The 17451-nt window shown below is 50.9% G+C and overlaps 4 protein-coding genes, 1 long non-coding RNA gene, 3 other non-coding genes and 1 pseudogene across 11 annotated transcripts; 7 read left to right on the top strand and 2 right to left on the bottom strand.

The window, feature by feature from the left end:
• The first annotated feature begins 832 nt into the window (after positions 1–832).
• Positions 833–7039, top strand: EIF4A1 (eukaryotic translation initiation factor 4A1). Of its 2 annotated transcripts, none has more exons than XM_028534174.2 (11): positions 833–932; positions 2288–2336; positions 2761–2893; positions 3347–3486; positions 4715–4883; positions 5237–5346; positions 5554–5697; positions 5783–5920; positions 6015–6104; positions 6380–6459; positions 6573–7039. In XM_028534174.2, the coding sequence occupies exons 1-11, from the start codon at positions 910–912 to the stop codon at positions 6715–6717; spliced, it is 1221 nt and encodes a 406-aa protein (XP_028389975.1). In that variant the 5' UTR covers positions 833–909; the 3' UTR covers positions 6718–7039. The 2 variants fall into 2 exon arrangements, with proteins under 2 accessions (XP_028389975.1, XP_028389974.1); XM_028534173.2 differs by lacking the exon at positions 833–932 and adding an exon at positions 2104–2138.
• LOC114515440 lies at positions 2928–3063 on the top strand. The gene has a single exon (XR_003686190.1). It is a non-coding gene; the product is annotated as a small nucleolar RNA SNORA48 (small nucleolar RNA).
• Positions 3677–3821, top strand: LOC114515442 (annotated as a pseudogene).
• LOC114515447 lies at positions 4993–5130 on the top strand. Its single transcript, XR_003686195.1, has one exon. It is a non-coding gene; the product is annotated as a small nucleolar RNA SNORD10 (small nucleolar RNA).
• LOC114515430 lies at positions 6150–6294 on the top strand. Its single transcript, XR_003686181.1, has one exon. It is a non-coding gene; the product is annotated as a small nucleolar RNA SNORA67 (small nucleolar RNA).
• A 140-nt stretch (positions 7040–7179) lies between the features above and the next one.
• On the top strand, positions 7180–9866 carry CD68 (CD68 molecule). Its single transcript, XM_028534345.2, has 6 exons — positions 7180–7886; positions 7971–8464; positions 8635–8754; positions 8883–8955; positions 9068–9238; positions 9527–9866. The coding sequence occupies exons 1-6, from the start codon at positions 7838–7840 to the stop codon at positions 9658–9660; spliced, it is 1041 nt and encodes a 346-aa protein (XP_028390146.1). The 5' UTR covers positions 7180–7837; the 3' UTR covers positions 9661–9866.
• Positions 9786–11432, bottom strand: LOC118502099. The gene is made up of 2 exons (XR_004904775.1): positions 11310–11432; positions 9786–9961 (listed from the first exon to the last, which is right to left on the bottom strand). It is a non-coding gene; the product is annotated as an uncharacterized LOC118502099 (long non-coding RNA).
• A 163-nt stretch (positions 11433–11595) lies between these two features.
• Positions 11596–15151, top strand: MPDU1 (mannose-P-dolichol utilization defect 1). Of its 2 annotated transcripts, XM_028534278.2 has the most exons (7): positions 11596–11783; positions 12959–13024; positions 13199–13331; positions 13682–13767; positions 13891–14009; positions 14158–14268; positions 14406–15151. In XM_028534278.2, the coding sequence occupies exons 1-7, from the start codon at positions 11681–11683 to the stop codon at positions 14523–14525; spliced, it is 738 nt and encodes a 245-aa protein (XP_028390079.1). In that variant the 5' UTR covers positions 11596–11680; the 3' UTR covers positions 14526–15151. The 2 variants fall into 2 exon arrangements, with proteins under 2 accessions (XP_028390079.1, XP_035888981.1); XM_036033088.1 differs by lacking the exon at positions 14158–14268.
• Positions 15152–15200: 49 nt separating this feature from the next.
• SOX15 (SRY-box transcription factor 15) lies at positions 15201–17226 on the bottom strand. Of its 2 annotated transcripts, none has more exons than XM_028534540.2 (2): positions 16179–17226; positions 15201–15514 (listed from the first exon to the last, which is right to left on the bottom strand). In XM_028534540.2, exons 1-2 carry the CDS (start codon positions 16706–16708, stop codon positions 15349–15351), a joined length of 696 nt encoding a protein of 231 aa, XP_028390341.1. In that variant the 5' UTR covers positions 16709–17226; the 3' UTR covers positions 15201–15348. The 2 variants fall into 2 exon arrangements, with proteins under 2 accessions (XP_028390341.1, XP_035888982.1); XM_036033089.1 differs by lacking the exon at positions 15201–15514 and adding an exon at positions 15645–15822.
• Positions 17227–17451: the final 225 nt, after the last annotated feature.

Genomic DNA, 17451 nt, shown 5'->3' with positions numbered 1-17451 from the left:
TAGTGGTGGTCTTCCTTAAGGGGCCTCAAACTTAAGGGATATGCTCTATCTCAGGCTCTCCTCCAGCCAATGCTGTTAGTTACCCTTTTATGGGTCTTGAGACTTAAGCAGCCAGCTTTCCATCCCTGGTTCAGACAATGCCAACACCATGCCTCTGTCACCAAAAGGAACTCTCCACCCAGGGGAGAAAGGGATGTAAGAAGGGAGAGAGAGTAGGTGATCCTCAAAAATGAGGAAGCTTGAGAGGTACTAACTTGGGGGAACAAGAGAGCCAGCAAAGATTCATGACAGCAATCCTGAATGCTTTTAAGCCCAGAAGTCCGTTATTCAATCCTTCCTCCCCTCCAGCCAAGGAATCCCCCTAGTCGCTTGGCTTTGGCTCCTGATCTCATCATCCCTGGAACACAGGGACTACATAGGGTAGATAAGACTACCTTTGCTGGAGAAAAAAAATAAAATGTGGGTCCAGTGAAGACCTGGAGCAGAGGTAAAGGGAAGTGCAAGGCCCGGGAGCCCGGAAGTCCCTGAAGGCTGAAACCTCGCCCCCCTTCCATGATAGGGCCTACTAGGCCACATGACTAAGGCACTATCGCCTCCGCACGTGTAAGGGTACAGGGTCCCAAGATGGCTGCCAGGCCTCGAGGCTTGACTCCGGTATGTCACTTCCGTACCGGTGAGAAGGGCGGGCCTTGTAGCCAATGAAACTATGGGGCGGGTCTCCAGCTTGATAGGCGTTCAAGTTATCCAGTGGTAACTACGTGCCAGAGCGCCAACGAACTAACGTCACGCCGAGTTGCTGTGCACCGGCAGGCGGGGCCCAGGCGGCCAAGCCAATGCGATGGCTGGGGCGGGGTTGGGCGCTCTATAAGTTGTCGATAGGCGGGCACTCCGCCCTAGTTTCTAAGGATCATGTCTGCGAGTCAGGATTCCCGGTAAGGAAGGCATTCATAAGAGGTTGGGGCTACTTACCCTGCCGCTCCCTTCTGAGGGCCCCGCGGGGGACGGGGATCTGAGGCACACCTGGGTTGCGGGGAAACCAAGCCGGGAGGACCGGTCGTGGGGGAGAGACGAGGTAGATCCATAGAAAAAGGCGAAGACAGCTTGGCTTTCGGGGTGTAGAATGCGAGGTTCGTTAGAAGGCCTCGACCAGAGACGGTGCGCAAATCCCTGACGCTGAGTGGAGAAACCAGGTCGCGACCTAGCGTGAGAAGGAAAGGGAGAGGCGGCCGCAAAGCCCAGAGCCGGACTGTCCGGTTGCCTCACTGTCGGAGGGAGGTTTTGCGCGCGCTCGAATTCCGGAGGATTCTGGCGCTACCACTTGCCAAGGTGGGGAGGCCTGGGTTCTCAGTCCTAGTTGTTGCGTCGTGTTGAGATACGGGTCGGGGAAGAAGAAACCGGCCCGTTCAGTGTGCTGGTTTTCTTGACGGCCAGGACTGAGCCTAACCCCGAGGAGCAGCCGCGTGAGGCGCCTGGAGCCCACCCGGCGCCTGGCGGGCGGGTCCATTTTGCCGCACAAGCCGGGAAATTGGCAAACTGCGGATGGGCAGGTCCACTTTCCTTCGGGGGTGAGCGCCCTGAGGTATGGGGAGGGCGACGCCATTTCGCGACGGGGAGGGCGGGGTGTGGATTGTTCCATGGTGGGTGGAGACGCCGCCGGGTGGTCCAGGGAGCAAGCACATGGCGGCCTGATGTCCTCCCCTCCCCCAGTCTGCTTCGCCTTTAAGTGTTGTGCAATCTTCCCATTAGCTAGCTTGGCTGGGGCTCATTGTGCGCGAGGCCGCCACCGCCCGCGGCCTCCCACATCCGGGCACCACTGGATGGGGGGAGGTGGGCTGACGGAGTGGGGGAGGGCGCGCGCGGAATGACGTGGGGGGGAGGGGATGTCTTAACTCCATTCTGGGAGGTGAAGGGCGGGACTTCCGGAGTGCTGGGGCAGCGATAGGAGGTGCACGCGCTAGGCCTTGAAGCGGCCAGGCCCCACACGTGGGCCCCGCGGCAGGCACCACCTCTGGACTTCTTACCGGAGGCATCGATTCCCCCACTCCGGTTCTTTTTTTAGGGGGGGTTACCCCATTAAATCGAGGTGGCATGACCTGAGCCGCTTCTTGGATGGGGCAAATGCCTTACTCAGCTGTAAGGTAACTACTGTGTCTTCTAGGAACTGGTGGGGGTTGGGTCAGGGAGTGAAGACGGCGTCTTGCAAGGCGGGTTGCTGGTAGGAAGAGCCAGCAGGCTGTCGGGATTTCTAACATGCTTCAGTCAGCGTACTCATACTTTAAACCAACAGATCCAGAGACAATGGCCCCGATGGAATGGAGCCTGAAGGTGTCATTGAGGTGAGATTGGATTCTTAACCACCATTGTCTTTCCTTTGGCAAGGGTAGTGCAATGAGCAACGTCCCCTGGTTTCTAAATTGTTCGGTATCTTAAGACTAAAACCAGAACCCAGGATTCATCTTTAATATGTAGCGTAATTACGAAGTGGTTAAGCATTCATCATAGGGATTCTGAATCGGTATAATGATTTGTTTAAAGTAATTTATATCTCTGAAAGTATGTGAAATTAAGTCTTGTTCTCCTACAACCTTATGGTTTACAAGTGGACTGGTGCTGTGAGGCTTCCCAGGCCATGTAGAGCCAGCTGGCTTCCCTGGAGAGAGGAGAGGTTGTTGCTGCTAAAGCTTTGGTAAAAGCACAAGGTGCTGTTTGCTCCAATACACAGCCCTACTTCTGTTACTGTAATTCCTTCTCATCCCACAGAGTAACTGGAATGAGATTGTTGACAGCTTTGATGACATGAACCTCTCAGAGTCCCTCCTCCGTGGCATCTATGCCTATGGTTTTGAGAAGCCCTCTGCCATCCAGCAGCGAGCCATTCTTCCTTGTATCAAGGGTAAGATCCCTTTGCCCCAAAACAAGGTTTGGACTGTCCCTGATCTGGGTAGAGTTGCACCTGGCTTGGTGGTGCTTGTCTCATATCAGCCAGGGACAAAGTAACTCCTTGTTTATCCCAGGTTGGCTTTTGGTCTGTGCCCATGCCTGGTTCATGCCCTGGACACATGGATTATGGATATAGTTTTAATAAGGTAGTATATTAGTCAGTTCATACTTGTTCCTTACAGCTGTATTTTTGACCTTGTTCATGTAATACTAAATGAGTTAATGAACAGGTCTGTTCCCACTTAGGGTATTATGTTGTGGTGGAGTTAAGTCTGTGAGGCACTTTATGCTTGCCACATAGGCTCTGTTGGGTGCTTATTGATCTCATTTTGCAAGGCCTTGAATGTCCCATGATCCCAAAGTGTTTACCTTCTACCATATCAACCTTTTTTCCTTTTCTGTTTAGGTTATGATGTGATCGCTCAAGCCCAATCTGGGACAGGAAAAACAGCCACTTTCGCCATATCAATTTTGCAACAAATTGAATTGGACCTAAAGGCCACCCAGGCCTTGGTCCTGGCACCTACTAGAGAATTGGCACAGCAGGTGAATGTAACTTGATTAAAAATTAAAAATATGAGTGTGCTCCTCAACCACCACCACCACCTTGGGAGGACTGAGGTGCCTACCCCCAAACAGTAGACATTATTTCTCCACACATGCCCTGAATCAAATGGGAAACCTGCTGGGTGGAGCCTGACTGGCTGAGCAAGTGTGGTGGCTGTTCTATGGACAAACCCCCTGGCAATGGGCGAGGACACACCTGATTGGTGGTGTTGCTCTTATATCAGTCAGGGGCAAAGCAATTGTTCAGTCCTTAGTTCATCCTAGCTTGTTGCCTGCATTGGTGGCCAGAGCTGGTTCATGCCTGGGGCACATAAAATTGTAATTCCTGGGTCTTGGAGGGGGAAAGATCAGAAACATCGGTTTCATGGTATATTGTGAACTGAGGTTTTAAGGAAGGGAGTTTTAATTTTTTAATTTTTTTTCCTCTCTAAACTTCACTTTTAGAGAGGGGGAAGGGGGGGCAAAAGAGAGAGGAACAACATGAGTTACATTGGTCATACCCCCAACTGGGGACCCGCCCTACAACCCAGGTATGTGCCCTGACTGGGAGTTGAACTGGCAACCCTTCAGTTTGCATGCCAGGACTCAATAAAACTCCATTCTAGGCCTCTTGTTTAAAACATGCTTTTTATTAAAGGTTTTATTTACTTTATCTTTAGAGTTGGAAGAGGGAGACAGAGAGAGACATCAATGTGTGGTTGCTGGGGGTTATGGCCTGCAACCCAGGCATGTGCCCTGACTGGGAATCGAACCTGCGATGACTGGTTTGCAGCCCGCGTTCAATCCACTGAGCTACGCCAGCCAGGGCTAAAACATGCTTTTTTTTTTTTTTTTTTTTTTTTTTTTTTTTTTTTTTAACAGTAATGTCACCTAATTTTTGTGGTTGTGTAATAGGATATCAGTGTATGCCATTCCATACATAAGGTTGGATGTTACTAGACAAGTATAGGAGGGTCACAATTGACTTTCAGGAGTTCGTTTTAGTATGGTAAGCAGTCTTAAAATTCAGAGGGTAGTTAGTATGAATCATTTTTTCATAAGCCAGAGTGAGTTCCAATCGTGAGTCTTACATGCATTTCACCTGTTTAATCTGGAGAGAGTTTTGATCGTACATATCTGAAAAACCTACCACATGAGAAGCACTTAAAATGGAGTATGGTGCAGCTGTAGCTAATAATAAGAGCACTTACCTTTTTTCTGGGTTCAGATACAGAAGGTAGTCATGGCTTTAGGAGATTACATGGGTGCTTCCTGTCATGCCTGCATTGGGGGTACCAACGTGCGTGCTGAGGTACAGAAGCTGCAGATGGAAGCTCCTCATATCATTGTGGGCACTCCAGGCCGTGTGTTTGATATGCTTAACCGCAGATACCTGTGTAAGTATTTACAGTGTTTTTATTCTGTGTCACTTCCCTCTTCACGTTTTCTGTCTCTTCACTTGGCCACAATCTTGCCAATAAGGCTTGTTTTTCCCCTGAAAGAGTCGCTCTGTGATGAACCCCATGCGTGTCATCTGAGCCTGGCTTCCCTTTCTCAGCCCAGGTAGTGTTCTACTTCCCAGGGCTGTCGTCTGGCCTGGCGAGGGGGGACCCGGGCAAGGATCAAAACTAGAATTCTGAGAGCAGACCATCTGTTCTTTCTGGTTCTTTATTGGGAAAAGTTAAGCATATTTCATATTCCCCTGATTACCCTTACTGATGCTTTTTTTTTTTTTTTTTTTTTCCTGTAGCTCCCAAATACATCAAGATGTTTGTACTGGATGAAGCTGATGAAATGTTAAGTCGTGGATTCAAGGACCAGATCTATGACATATTCCAAAAGCTCAATAGCAACACCCAGGTGAGAGAGACTTGCCCCTATACCTGATACTTTATAGATTGTGGTTGGGGTAGTTAGAGTAGTATGGGTTGCCAGAGGAACCATGAAGAATTCTAGTCTCTCAAGCCTTTTTTATCTATTAGCTTCTGTTTTAGGTGTACTGTTTTAGTAGTCTAGGGAAGGTGGCATGGAGAATCTCCTACCTTGAGGCTGCTCTTTTCCCATTAGGTGGTTTTGCTGTCAGCTACAATGCCTTCTGATGTGCTTGAGGTGACCAAGAAGTTCATGAGGGACCCTATTCGGATTCTTGTCAAGAAGGAAGAGTTGACTCTGGAGGGTATTCGTCAATTCTACATCAATGTGGAACGAGAGGTGGGGCTCAGTGCAGGAGGCGGATCTGGTAGTAAGTTGTTGGGTATAGCCCCTGAATGATTTTTCTCCCCCAACTCACCCCCAGGAGTGGAAGCTGGACACACTGTGTGACTTGTATGAAACCCTCACCATTACCCAGGCAGTCATCTTCATCAATACTCGAAGGAAGGTTGATTGGCTCACTGAGAAGATGCATGCCCGAGACTTCACCGTCTCTGCCATGGTGAATTTTCCCCACCTTTTTTACCATCAGTGCATGTGCAGCAGTAGCTCACTTAGAGCCCAGGTGCTTGTTACACTCTCTGTTTCTGTTCTAGCATGGAGATATGGACCAAAAGGAACGAGATGTAATCATGAGGGAGTTCCGCTCTGGCTCTAGCAGAGTATTGATTACCACTGACTTGCTGGTGAGTAGAAAGGAATTTAGAGAAAGCTGGGAGAGAAGAAGGGAAAACCAAGGTGATTCCCTCTCCAGGGGGCCTAATAGTGCCCCTCTTTAGGAAAGTAGCAACTTGGAATAAAGTCTGGCATGCCTCAGCTTTCCAGGGCAGAAGGTCATGTGCAATTTCCTTTGCCTGTGTTTGGCTGCCTACATGTACACTCAAGTCCCAGGTTTTGTCTGGATAGATTGCGCCCTCTTGTCACTCACTGATGCTGAAGTCGTCCTCTTTTGTTGCCACAGGCCAGAGGCATTGATGTGCAGCAGGTTTCTTTAGTCATCAACTATGACCTTCCCACCAACAGGGAAAACTATATCCACAGGTGAGTGTATTTGCCCAGCCTCCCCCCTCACACCCAACCCTCCCTGGTCTGAAGCTTCTGGTTTTCTAAGTTTACCATACCCCTATGTATCCTAAGGTGTCCTTGTTTTCCAGAATCGGTCGGGGTGGACGTTTTGGCCGTAAGGGTGTGGCTATTAACATGGTGACAGAAGAAGACAAGAGGACTCTGCGAGACATCGAAACTTTCTACAACACCTCCATTGAGGAGATGCCCCTCAATGTTGCTGACCTCATCTGAGAGGGGCTGGCCCGCCACCTCACCCCAGCCAGGGTTCAGCCCTTGTGGGGCTGAGGAGGAGCCGAGGGGGGCGGGAAGGGAGCCAAGGGATGGACATCTTGTCATTTTTTTTTCTTTTTTTCCTTTGAATAAATGTCACTTTTTGAGGCAAAGAAGGAACCGTGAACATTTTAGATACCCTTTTCTTTGGGGTAGGCTCTTGCCCCAGGCGCCGTCTCTTCTCCCAAAAACACTAATCCACTTCCCTAACCTAGTCAACCTCCAAACCCGAGGCTCTACCCATTCCAGCCAAATTTCTCTGAGGATGATTCCTGGAGGCTGTGATGTCACTCAACCTCATTTACTGGACCAAATCTGGAGGGAGAACCCAAGTTAGGTGGCCCAGGGGTTTATCCCCAAGTGGGAGGGGACCAGGGGAGAAAAATAGTAGCCATTTTTACATTGTTTTGTATAGTATTTATTGATTCAGAAAACAAACACAAAATTCTGAATAAAATTACTTGGAAACTGCCTGTTTGGGCTTCTCATTTCTTCCCCTTCCCACCTGCTCTGGGGTACATATTCTCCCTCCTCCACCAGCTAACATTTACTTACCCTTTTGTGTTGCTTTGTAACAAGTAGTTAGCTGAAGTATGACCCTTCTGTAAGTGGTTGGGCAATCACCATCACAAGTGCCTCATGTGTCTCAGTCAAGAGGAAGTGATGTGGAGGGGGAAATGGGAGTATAACTTGGTTTAACATCCTGCTCAACGTTTTCTGGAAAGCATTTTCTCTGCACACCAGAGGGGCTGCTTTTCAACTGGTTGTGTAATCATTAGCCATAACTCTTAGGTCTTGCTGAGGTACATGGGTTCCCAAACATCAATTCTGAAAGCCCCCAAGCATTCTAGCTTTGATCCTGACAATTCCCACTTGAAGCCAAAGCCAATCATGTGACAATTTCATGACTAAGAGGTTAGTGGCTGGGGCTGAGGTGCCTGAGTCAAGTTTAGGGGGTAGGGCTATCTCAATTATAGGAAGTCAGACTTTCATTTCTCCCTTTTTTCAAAAGAAGGAAGGTCATAGGGTAGGTTGGGCGAGCAGCTGGTACAGACAACCTGGAAACTGAAGCTGTTCAGTCATGAAGCTTGCTGTGCTTTTCTCAGGGATTGTGCTGGGGCTACTGGCAGGTAAGGAAAAGGGACATAAGGGGGGAGAGCCCTTAGGAAGGAGCCTGCCCCTGTGTTGCTAACCAGTCTTTCCTCTGCTGAAAGCCCAAGGAACAGGAAATGACTGTCATAAGAAATCTGCCACTCTGCTGCCGTCCTTCACGGTGACACCTACGGCTACAGAAAGCACAACAAGCCCTGGAACAACCAGCCACAGAACTACCAAGAGCCATAAAACTACCACCACAGGAACCAGCCAGGGACCCACGACAACTACTCATAATCCTGTCAGCACGACCAGCCATGGAAATGCCACAGGCACCAGCCACGGACCTACAACAGCTACTCATAATCCTGTCAGCACGACCAGCCATGGGAATGTCACAGCTCATCCAACAACAAGCAACAGCACTGCCACTAGCCCAGGATCCTCCAGCAGTCCTCCCCACCCAGGACCACCTCCACCTTCTCCAAGTCCTAGCCCAGGCTCCAAGGCAGCGGTAGGAGACTACACTTGGACTAATGGGTCTCAGCCCTGTGCCCGTCTGCAAGCCCAGATTCAGATTCGAGTTCTGTACCCAACCCAAGATGGAAGAGAGGTAAAGCTAGAAAAATGGAGAACGTGAGGGAAAGGGATGAGACCGTTTGCTATGGTTCAGAAAGAGGAAGAGCAGAGAAGGGGACAAATAGAGTGGAGTTGAAAGGGACAAGAGATCTTAGATGGCACAGCTGTGTAGCCTTGTGACCCTCTCATCCTTAACTTCCACAGGCTTGGGGCATCTCCGTACTGAACCCTAACAAAACCAAGGCCCAGGGTGGCTGTGAGGGTGCCCATCCCCACTTGCTTCTCTCATTCCCCTATGGACAGCTCAGCTTCGGATTCAAGCAGGTACCTTTACCCCTCACTCTCACCATCCAAGTACCCTATCCCTGTCAATCCCTTGCCATAGTCCTTACTCTGTAGACATGGATACCACTCGCCCCTGCTGCCCTGAGCCTTTCTGGTCACCTCTGCAGGAGCCACAGCAGAGCATGGTTTACCTGAACTACACAGCTGTGGAGTACAATGTATCCTTCCCGCAGGCAACGAGTGAGTAACCTCCCCTTTCTCAGAACTTGCACTAGGTGTCTGGACTCCTAAACGGGGGGTGGGGGGGGGGTGGAAATGTGGATATAGAGCTGACTCTTCCTCACTGTTTTAGAGTGGACGTTCTCAGTTCAGAATTCATCCCTTCAAGAACTCCAAGCCCCACTGGGCCAGAGCTTCAGTTGCAGAAATGCAAGCATCATTCTTTCACCAGTTTTCCACCTCGACCTGCTTTTCCTGAAGCTACAAGCTGCTCACCTACCCTCAACAGGGGACTTTGGGCCAAGTAAGACCTACTCCTTCCTTACTAGAACTCTCTCAGTTCACTGAATCCCCTACTGCAGGCCTATAGTCTCTCTTCTTACACCCCAAAATTTCCTCTTAGACTTGTCATAGCTATAGGGCAACTGTCCTCCCCTCTTCTATAAGACTGTCCATTCTCCCCTTTCATTTACTGCTCTGTCATCTAGGTGGGCTCCTCACCAACCTACTTCCTAACATCCCCCACATCCCTTCCTTCCACCTTTATCCCAGACACCGCCATTGTGATGCCTACTTGCTGTTTTTCTGCCAGGTTTTTCGTGTCCTAGTGACCAATCCATCTTGCTGCCTCTTATCATCGGCCTGATCGCCCTCGGCCTGCTCGCCCTGGTGCTTGTTACCTTCTGCATCTTCCGGAGGCGCCCATCCACCTACCAGCCCCTCTGAGCATTTTGTCCCAACACCCAGGGCACCAGGAGATGCTGTCATTTCTTACCACTCAACTGACTCAGTGACAAAGTTTTCTTCTTCCCTCTCTGACTTGAACAAAAATAGAGAGAACACAATTGGGAGAACTGAAGCGAGATGTTTATTAAATGTGAAATTCCTCCTCTCCCATTCCTAGGAGAATAATAAAATGTACTCAATCTTTATCTTTGGTTTTCCTTGTCCTTTCTGCCAGGATTAAAAACTATTAAGTTTCTTGTCACAATGCTTTCTATGCCTTAAATGGTTGAGTCTCAGGGAGCTGGTGAGGAAGGATAAAATATCGGTGTGTGACCAAATACCCTCATGGGCTCATCCCCCAAAGCCTGGCACAGGGGTGTTGAATCCGCTTTACTTCCCTTCTTCATCTGGGGCCCCTGGCTGTTCCAGTTTCCCCTCCCCTCCAATCCATCCCGGCAACCTTCTTCCTGACCCTTATACAGAACTACAAGTGAGGCAGGCAGCAATAGCAATGAGTGTAGATGGCAAGTCACATGTGTCTTTTTGTTTCTAAAGTCTGTGCTAGTAGCTACTTAGCAACAAGAATGCCTGCCCTCCCCACCACGTCTAGGACTGGCTGAACAGCCTGATTCAACCCTTGCTGCACCTGGGATGCTATCTCGCCTGCAAAGGGTTTCATCAATGACAGGAACAGTGGGTACTACAACCTCCACATACAATTACCCTCTGTGCTCCTAGGAAACATACCTCCAGCCTGTGCCACTCAGGGAGCCAACCTTGATGTCCCCAGTGGTGGTGTACTTAGTGGTGGTGGGTGGCACCCCCAAGGGCAGCCTATATGTCCAGATTCTACAAAAGGGCCTGTCAGACAGCCACAGCCTGCACCACCACGCAATGCCACTCACACCCTTTACAATAGGCCATGGTGTAACTGCTGGGGGTCAGAATGGGTCCTTCCAATTGTAGGGGCCCTTTACAGCTATAAAAAGCAGCCACTGGAACCTAGAGACCCATCCCATTACGGGAAGCCCCACCTCAGCCTCACAGACATCCCCCTACGACCTTGCAGACTGTGACATAAAGAGTCATCAAAGGTCTGCAAGACAGCATGGTGGGCCAGTCCCACCTCCACCAGGATGGCCAAGAGTTGGGTTCCAGCTCTGGGTGGCAGAGGGCATCACTCTCGTTTGGAGGTTCAAGGTGCCCTTTCCCAAGGGGAGCTGCTGGGCTCACTTAGCCCTGCTTAAACCCCTGCTCAGCACGTCGTCACAGAAGGCAGAGGAGTGGGCCTTAGTCCAGAGGTAGAGTCCTCAGGCCTTCGGGCTGGAATCCAAGGGCCTGTGGTCTATGGAGTCTCCCAGGACTGGGCTCGGCACTGAGCTTGAGGACTGCTTTCCCCCCAAACTGGTCTTGCCTCCGCCACATTGTCCTCTTCTGCTTCACTGTCCCGGTTCAGCAGTTACTAGCGCACGCATTCACAACTTGGATGACCCACAGGGAAAACGTGGGCCTTAACCATAACCCCGCGCCCATGGGCGGCGGCCGGGTGCAGACTGTTCTGCTCCCGCCAAAGCCTTTCCTTCTTGGAGACACCAAAATAACAAGAGTTAGCTACAGCGCCCCCATCCAACGCCATTTTAGAGACTCACGCTCTTTCTCTCAACTTTGAACAATGTCAAGTCAGAAGGGAGAGGACAAGATGGCGCCGAGCAAAAGAAGCGGAGAAAAGCAGGAAGATGAATCTTGCTTCCACAGTGGAAGCGTAAACAAAGACGCAAAACAAGGAAGTGCGTAGGCGTAGAGCTTTGGCAAGCTTTAAAATTCAAACAGCAGGAAGGGTGGCTCCAAAACTTGGTCCCCGGAGGAGACTTATTTTACGTTCTAAAGGTGCAGTGGCGTTAAGAGTAGGGGCCAGTCCAGCTTTGCCGCGGGAAGACAAGAGGCGGAGTTCCTACAGCGCGCATGTGCACCGTCAGTCAACGACGGTCTGAAGAAACTGGCGGAAGCTACCTTTGCAATTATGGCGGCCGAAACTGACGGGCCGCTGAAACGGGTGCTGGTGCCGATTCTTTTACCTGAAAAATGCTACGACCAATTTTTCGTCCACTGGGATTTGCTTCACGGTGAGTTTTATTTGGCATCCAGTCAAAGTGCTGCTGAACCGCTCTCGAACCATAAGTGGGGCGTGGCTGCGGACTGAGTGACTGCGGAGACTACTGCACCCCGTGCTGAGCGGAAATTACCTATGAGAGGGGCGGAAGTGTCTCGGGATCCGTAGAAAGAGAACGCCATTTTTGGGCTAGGGGGAGTAGCCGGGTGAAAGTAATTCTCTATGAAGTTTATGCTTTAGCGGCAACGAAAGGCCAAAAGACTGAAATTTTGTAAAACAAAGTTAAAATGTGATCAAATAGTTACAACCTTTAATTGATTGCTATACCTTCAGGAGCAAGGTCAAACTTGATTACAAGCGTCTTACGAGTCCAGGATTTCAGCGGCACCCCCAAAGGCTCCTGCCATGCTGGTAGCTTTCCTTTTAGCTTCCACGTTTGTTCACGGTCTAATTTTGGAATAATTTGGCTTCCTTCCACTCTACAAAGCTACTCCACAGCAAGGCCCATCTCAGACATCAGACCCTTTTGGAAGCTTTCCCGATCGGCCCCACTGTTCCATGATCCCACTGTGTTCCATGACCCCTCAGTTCGTGGAACACTTTGTTTCAGCCGCATTCATGACCCGTGAGAATCTGACTCCCAGTGGGCCAAGCAAGGGGGAAGACTTCAAGGCTAGAGAAAATGTGGGAGGCCAGAGCATAGCAGTCCTGGAAGGGTCGGGCCATAGACAACGGGTTCAGGAATGAATGATAAAAAGGAGACCTGCCCTTGGAAAGAAAAGATATGTAAAGTGGATCGCCTCGTTGCTCAGTGGAGGGGAATAAATGGATCAGAGTACTGTTGGTCATTGTTAGCTTTATACAGGGAAGCCATAAAGAGCCTTGGAAGAAAGACCAAGGAGTTTAGGGGTAATCTTCGGGGAGTGGAAAATTGGGTTGGAGGGAAGGAATGGTAAAAGGTGATTATAGAAAGTCACCTCATCAGAATGTAATGATCTGGAGCAGCAAGGATCAGGCTTTTTTCATCTGCCTCCAGACAATCCAAGGCTTCCTTGTGTGGGTATGTCAAAATCTTAAGGAGCAGCAGCAGCCCACAGAGTGCTTTAAGCCTGTAGGCCTGTAGGATCTCCTGAAAACCCTAGCCTGTGTTCCAGAGGTCTCTCTGCTTATCCCTTTTTCTCTTCTCAGTCCCCTGCCTGAAGATTCTCCTCAGCAAAGGCCTGGGGCTGGGAATTGTAGCTGGATCACTTCTGGGTATGTTTTTTATCTTCCTTTTCTGCTGTTGGGATGGGGGTGGAGTGCTAAAATGCCGTAAACTGGATGGGTCCCTTAACCTGAAGTGGGGTTAACATGCTTCTCAATAGCTGTTGTGTTGTGCTCCCAAGGGATACAAGCTCCTCAACCATGCCCTTCTTGTCCTTTTACCAGTAAAACTGCCCCAGGTGCTTAAAATCCTTGGAGCCAAAAGTGCTGAAGGGTTGAGCCTTCAGTCAGTAATGCTGGAACTGGTGGCATTGACTGGCACCATGGTCTACAGCATCGTCAACAAATTCCCCTTCAGGTGAGGGGTTTGCCTTCTATCTCCAAGAGTAAATATCTGCAGCTCTAGTGGGGTTAGGATGAGAGAGGTAAAAAGAGCAGGAGAAGTGTAAGCCCTTTTGGAAATGAACTCATTACCTGTGGAGGTGATGACAGGAGGCGAGCAACCCACAAATGCCCAGGGTCTAGAATGAGTCAATCAGAGAATTGGGAAGTGGGTGTGGGTGCTGGGGGGGCAGGAGGTAGGAACTCATAGGACTGTGGAGGACAGGGAGTAATCAGAGAATTGTGTCCCCAAGTGGATGGGCTATGGAGGCTTTTCCTGCCTCTTTCCAGGCCTGCCTTTCTTCCTCCCAACTCTTAACTCTGCAGCTCTTGGGGTGAAGCCCTATTCCTGATGCTCCAGACAGTCACCATCTGCTTCCTGGTTCTACACTACAGAGGACAAACTGTGAAAGGTGCTGGGGATTTACCCAAGAGGGGGTCTGCGGCTCTTGAGAGCCCTGCTGGCTGGGAACTCGGACCTAGGGAAGCCAGAGGACTCCAAAGCTTGATGAGGACTCTGTCTTTATGATCCCAAGGTGTGGCTTTCCTAGCGGGTTATGCCCTGGTCCTGCTGGTGCTGCTTTCACCACTGACCCCCATGGCTGTAATTACCCTGCTCCAGGCCTCCAATGTGCCTTCTGTGGTGGCGGGGAAGGTGGGTACTGGGAGCAAGAAAAAAAATATTGGGAGTGGGGACTGGGTGAGGTGCATGGTGGGAGCTGTGTGGGAGTGTTAAACTAAGGGGAATGGGGGGAATATGGGAATTCAGATGATAGAACAAAGGGTCTTAACCCGTGTTTTAGCTGCTCCAGGCAGTCACCAACTACCGCAATGGGCACACAGGCCAGCTCTCAGCCATTACAGTGTTTTTGCTCTTTGGGGGCTCATTGGCCCGAATCTTCACCTCCATTCAGGTGAGTTCACCTTCTGCCCTGTAGGGGTCACTAAAACCTCATATTACCTCTCCCACCAGAAGACAAAGCTGCCTGGTCCCTGGAACCTTTTTTGGGTTTTACTTAAGAGTGACCCTAGCTCTGTTTCTCACACCTAGGAAACTGGAGATCCCCTCATGGCTGGAACCTTTGTGGTCTCTTCCCTCTGTAACGGCCTCATCGCTGCCCAGCTTCTCTTCTACTGGAATGCAAAGGCTCCCCACAAGAAAAAGGAATAGTATGGTTGAGCAGGCTACTGGAGTCCATTCCATGTTTTTATTCATCCGCCTGACCTCAGGGTCCTTCTGAGCCAGTCTGCTGGTGTGACTTATTCCCCTCTCCTGAGCAGCTGCAGCTTCTTGAGCTTGGGTTTGTGTTTAGTAGAAAGGCATTGTTGGTAAGGTCAGATCTTTAGAAAGGAATAAGATAGAGATTTTCAGGCTGACATTGGATATCGTGTGCTGTCCTGTGTATGCACTATGAACTCCTTTACTCATTTGGCTGAGATTCTCCCTTTAACGATTTCCAGCTACTTACCTATTCTGGGCAAAAGCCTTGCCCTGCCCTCCCATCTCCCAACTTCCTCTTTGGCATGAGGACAGAGGCTGGACAATGGAAGGGACTAGGAGCTTAAGGCTGCCTCCTTTCCCTCAGCCTGGCTGGCACTGTCTCCTGGACCCCAGAGCTGGATGGGGGGCAGAGGAAGGGGGATGGGGAATGACTCAGACAGGGCCGCAGGCTGGGGTGAGGAAGTTCCTGCTCTGGCAGGTCCAGGCGGAAGGGAGTGGAGACAGTGCTGGTTCCTGCTGCGGTGAGGGGGGAACAGAGATGGGGCAATAAAGACCCAGAGACATGGCTTAATTGTACAAAACCTTGTTCATCCTACAAAAAATATATAAAAATATATTGTGTTGTTCCTCCTGGCTTTTGTTGTAGGGGGAGGACTACAGGCCTCCTTTGAACTGTGGTCCAACAGTGCAAAAGAAGGGTTTGCAATTTGGGAGTAGGGGGTGGTTCTGAGTGAAAAAGGTGGTTGGATTCCTTCTTGGGAGGTCTAGATTGTTAGAGGTGGGCTAGGGGCATGGGAGGCCCTGAGAGGGGAGGGTTGTAAGGAGTGGGAGGGCCTGAGAATAGGTAGGGGTTATAGGAGGGGAGCAACTCCCCCTGGAGCCTAGGGTTACTCTGATGGAGGGAACACGTTGAGGCCTCTGGTTTACAGTGGGAAGAGCTGCAAAGAGAAACACTGGGGTTAGAGGGCACTTCCCTAGGTTGGAGGTGCCAGGCAGGGTCCCCAAGTGATTGTGATGGCAAGGTTGACCAGTTCTGGGCAGACAAGTAGAACCTACCATTCCCTGGATATTTGGGCTCCACCTGGTACTGCAAGTACAGAGCCAGACTCATGGCTGGCTTAGAGAGCAGGGCAGCCTTGTTGGGACAGGCTTACCAGGGAACTTGCGTGCTGTGTGCCTGTATTCCTCTTTTGGGGCAGCTGGCCAGAAAGGGGCAGAGTTGGGCTTAGCCTCCTTGCCCTGGGGGCTGAGAGAGGAAGCTGGGTCACACCAGGGCCAGAAGTGGGGGAAACAGGAAATCCAGGTAGGTAACTGGAACATGGTCAACATCCACGGGGCTGTTGTCTGCCCCTGCAGGGTAACCACTGCTGGGCTGAGATAGGAAAGCCCCCTAGAAAAAGCCTGGGCCACTAGAGCCATCCTAAAAATGTTAGGAGCGCAGGGGGGTGTGCTTCCCAAACCTTAAGGGTAGGCCCCCAAACCCCCAGGGAGTGGCCTCGGCTTTGGTGGCTTCAGAGCCCCCCAACAGCCAGTCCCTCTGGTATCTTCCCCACCCAGATTCCTGGAGTGTTTCCTTGCTCACCCAGATCCCCAGCCACTCACCTGTAACCTCCAGGAAGGTAGGATGTTGAGTAGTTAGGGGGCTGGTACCCAAAGCCTCTGTTCCCCTGGGTGGTTGTGTACCCAGGCCCCCAGACTGGCCCGTTGCCAGACACACCGCTGCTTCCCTGGCCAAAGTGGGGCAGCCCAGCGCTCGCATTCTTGGTCTTACGACGAGGCCGGTACTTGTAGTCGGGGTAGTCACGCAGGTGCCGGGCTCGCAGCCGCTTGGCCTCCTCCACGAAGGGCCGCTTCTCATCCTCGCCCAGCAGCTTCCACTGCGCTCCCAGGCGCTTGGAGATCTCCGAGTTGTGCATCTTAGGGTTTTGCTGCGCCATCTGGCGGCGCTGAGCAGAGCTCCACACCATGAATGCGTTCATGGGGCGTTTCACCCTCTCCAGGGGAAGCCCCCCGGAAGCCACGGGGCTCCCAGCGTTCTGCTCCTGGGAGATGGAGGACGAGGAGGCAGGGGCTGTGGGAGCTGGAGGTTCCAGGCTCCAGGCTTGGTCTTGTGAGGGGCTGGGTAGCTCCATGGAGGGAAGCCTTAACAGGGCACCCACACGCCCTCTCCTCCAAAGCGAAAAGTTGCTCCGCAAACCTAGTACCCTTAAAGTGGAAGTGTCTTCCTGGTCTGGAGTTGTTTCACAGAAACTCGTGTCCTTAAAAAGTATATATTGTCCCTAAATTCAGAGTCCTTATTCTGGAATCCCTGCTCCCTACCAGTTTACACACTTAAGGAGATTAGAGTGCAAAATCTGTCCGGTAACCAGTACACGGCAGGTTGCTCTCCTTTCCTTGTAGTACAATGCCACGCCCAGTCCCGCTTCTCCTACCTGTGGCTTCGGTGGAGGCCGTAAACTTTCCACTCAAGTCTGTAGAGTATTTTGGCTATGGGGCAGCACAGCCCACACAGCACACCACTCACTTGCCCTCAGCTTCGGTGGCTGGTGGGTGAGCCAGGAACAGCTTTTAAGGACTGACTCCTCCCCACACACTCCCAGCAGACCACGCCTCCTTGAGAGCGCCAACATCCCCTCCTTCCTTAGGCAGACCCAGGTATTCTGTTCCCAGCCCCCAAAACCCCTCAGGGCACCACGCCCCCGTCCCCACCCTAGACCCAGAAGTCAGGCCTTCCAACCCTAGCAGCTCTGCACATCGTCCCCTCCCTTCTTAAGCTTTGACAATTTAAAGTCAATTTTTTTGCACAATGGGTTTAAGCACCGGGATCAAAACCCCTCAAGGTCAGAGTAGCGTGTTAGGAAGAATTCGGGAATAC

This window comes from Phyllostomus discolor, chromosome 8 (genome assembly GCF_004126475.2).
Source record: "Phyllostomus discolor isolate MPI-MPIP mPhyDis1 chromosome 8, mPhyDis1.pri.v3, whole genome shotgun sequence".
In the NCBI taxonomy this organism is placed as follows: domain Eukaryota; kingdom Metazoa; phylum Chordata; class Mammalia; order Chiroptera; family Phyllostomidae; genus Phyllostomus; species Phyllostomus discolor.
The sequence above is the reverse complement of the archived record's forward strand: the minus strand, read 5'-3'. Positions and strand labels throughout refer to the sequence as shown.

Coding starts and splice junctions, on each gene's coding strand:
- EIF4A1 (XM_028534173.2), top strand. CDS start 2,110: ATGGGGCAAATGCCTTACTCAGCTGTAAG. Junction 4,884..5,236: donor GCTTAACCGCAGATACCTGT/GTAAGTATTTAC, acceptor TTTTTCCTGTAG/CTCCCAAATACATCAAGATG. Junction 6,105..6,379: donor TGATTACCACTGACTTGCTG/GTGAGTAGAAAG, acceptor TTGTTGCCACAG/GCCAGAGGCATTGATGTGCA.
- CD68 (XM_028534345.2), top strand. CDS start 7,838: ATGAAGCTTGCTGTGCTTTTCTCAGGGATTGTGCTGGGGCTACTGGCA. Junction 7,887..7,970: donor TGTGCTGGGGCTACTGGCAG/GTAAGGAAAAGG, acceptor CTCTGCTGAAAG/CCCAAGGAACAGGAAATGAC. Junction 9,239..9,526: donor AACAGGGGACTTTGGGCCAA/GTAAGACCTACT, acceptor TTTTTCTGCCAG/GTTTTTCGTGTCCTAGTGAC.
- MPDU1 (XM_028534278.2), top strand. CDS start 11,681: ATGGCGGCCGAAACTGACGGGCCGCTGAAACGGGTGCTGGTGCCGATT. Junction 13,332..13,681: donor GTCAACAAATTCCCCTTCAG/GTGAGGGGTTTG, acceptor TTAACTCTGCAG/CTCTTGGGGTGAAGCCCTAT. Junction 13,768..13,890: donor CAGAGGACAAACTGTGAAAG/GTGCTGGGGATT, acceptor TATGATCCCAAG/GTGTGGCTTTCCTAGCGGGT.
- SOX15 (XM_028534540.2), bottom strand. CDS start 16,708: ATGGAGCTACCCAGCCCCTCACAAGACCAAGCCTGGAGCCTGGAACCT. Junction 15,515..16,178: donor TACCTTCCTGGAGGTTACAG/GTGAGTGGCTGG, acceptor TTCTCTTTGCAG/CTCTTCCCACTGTAAACCAG.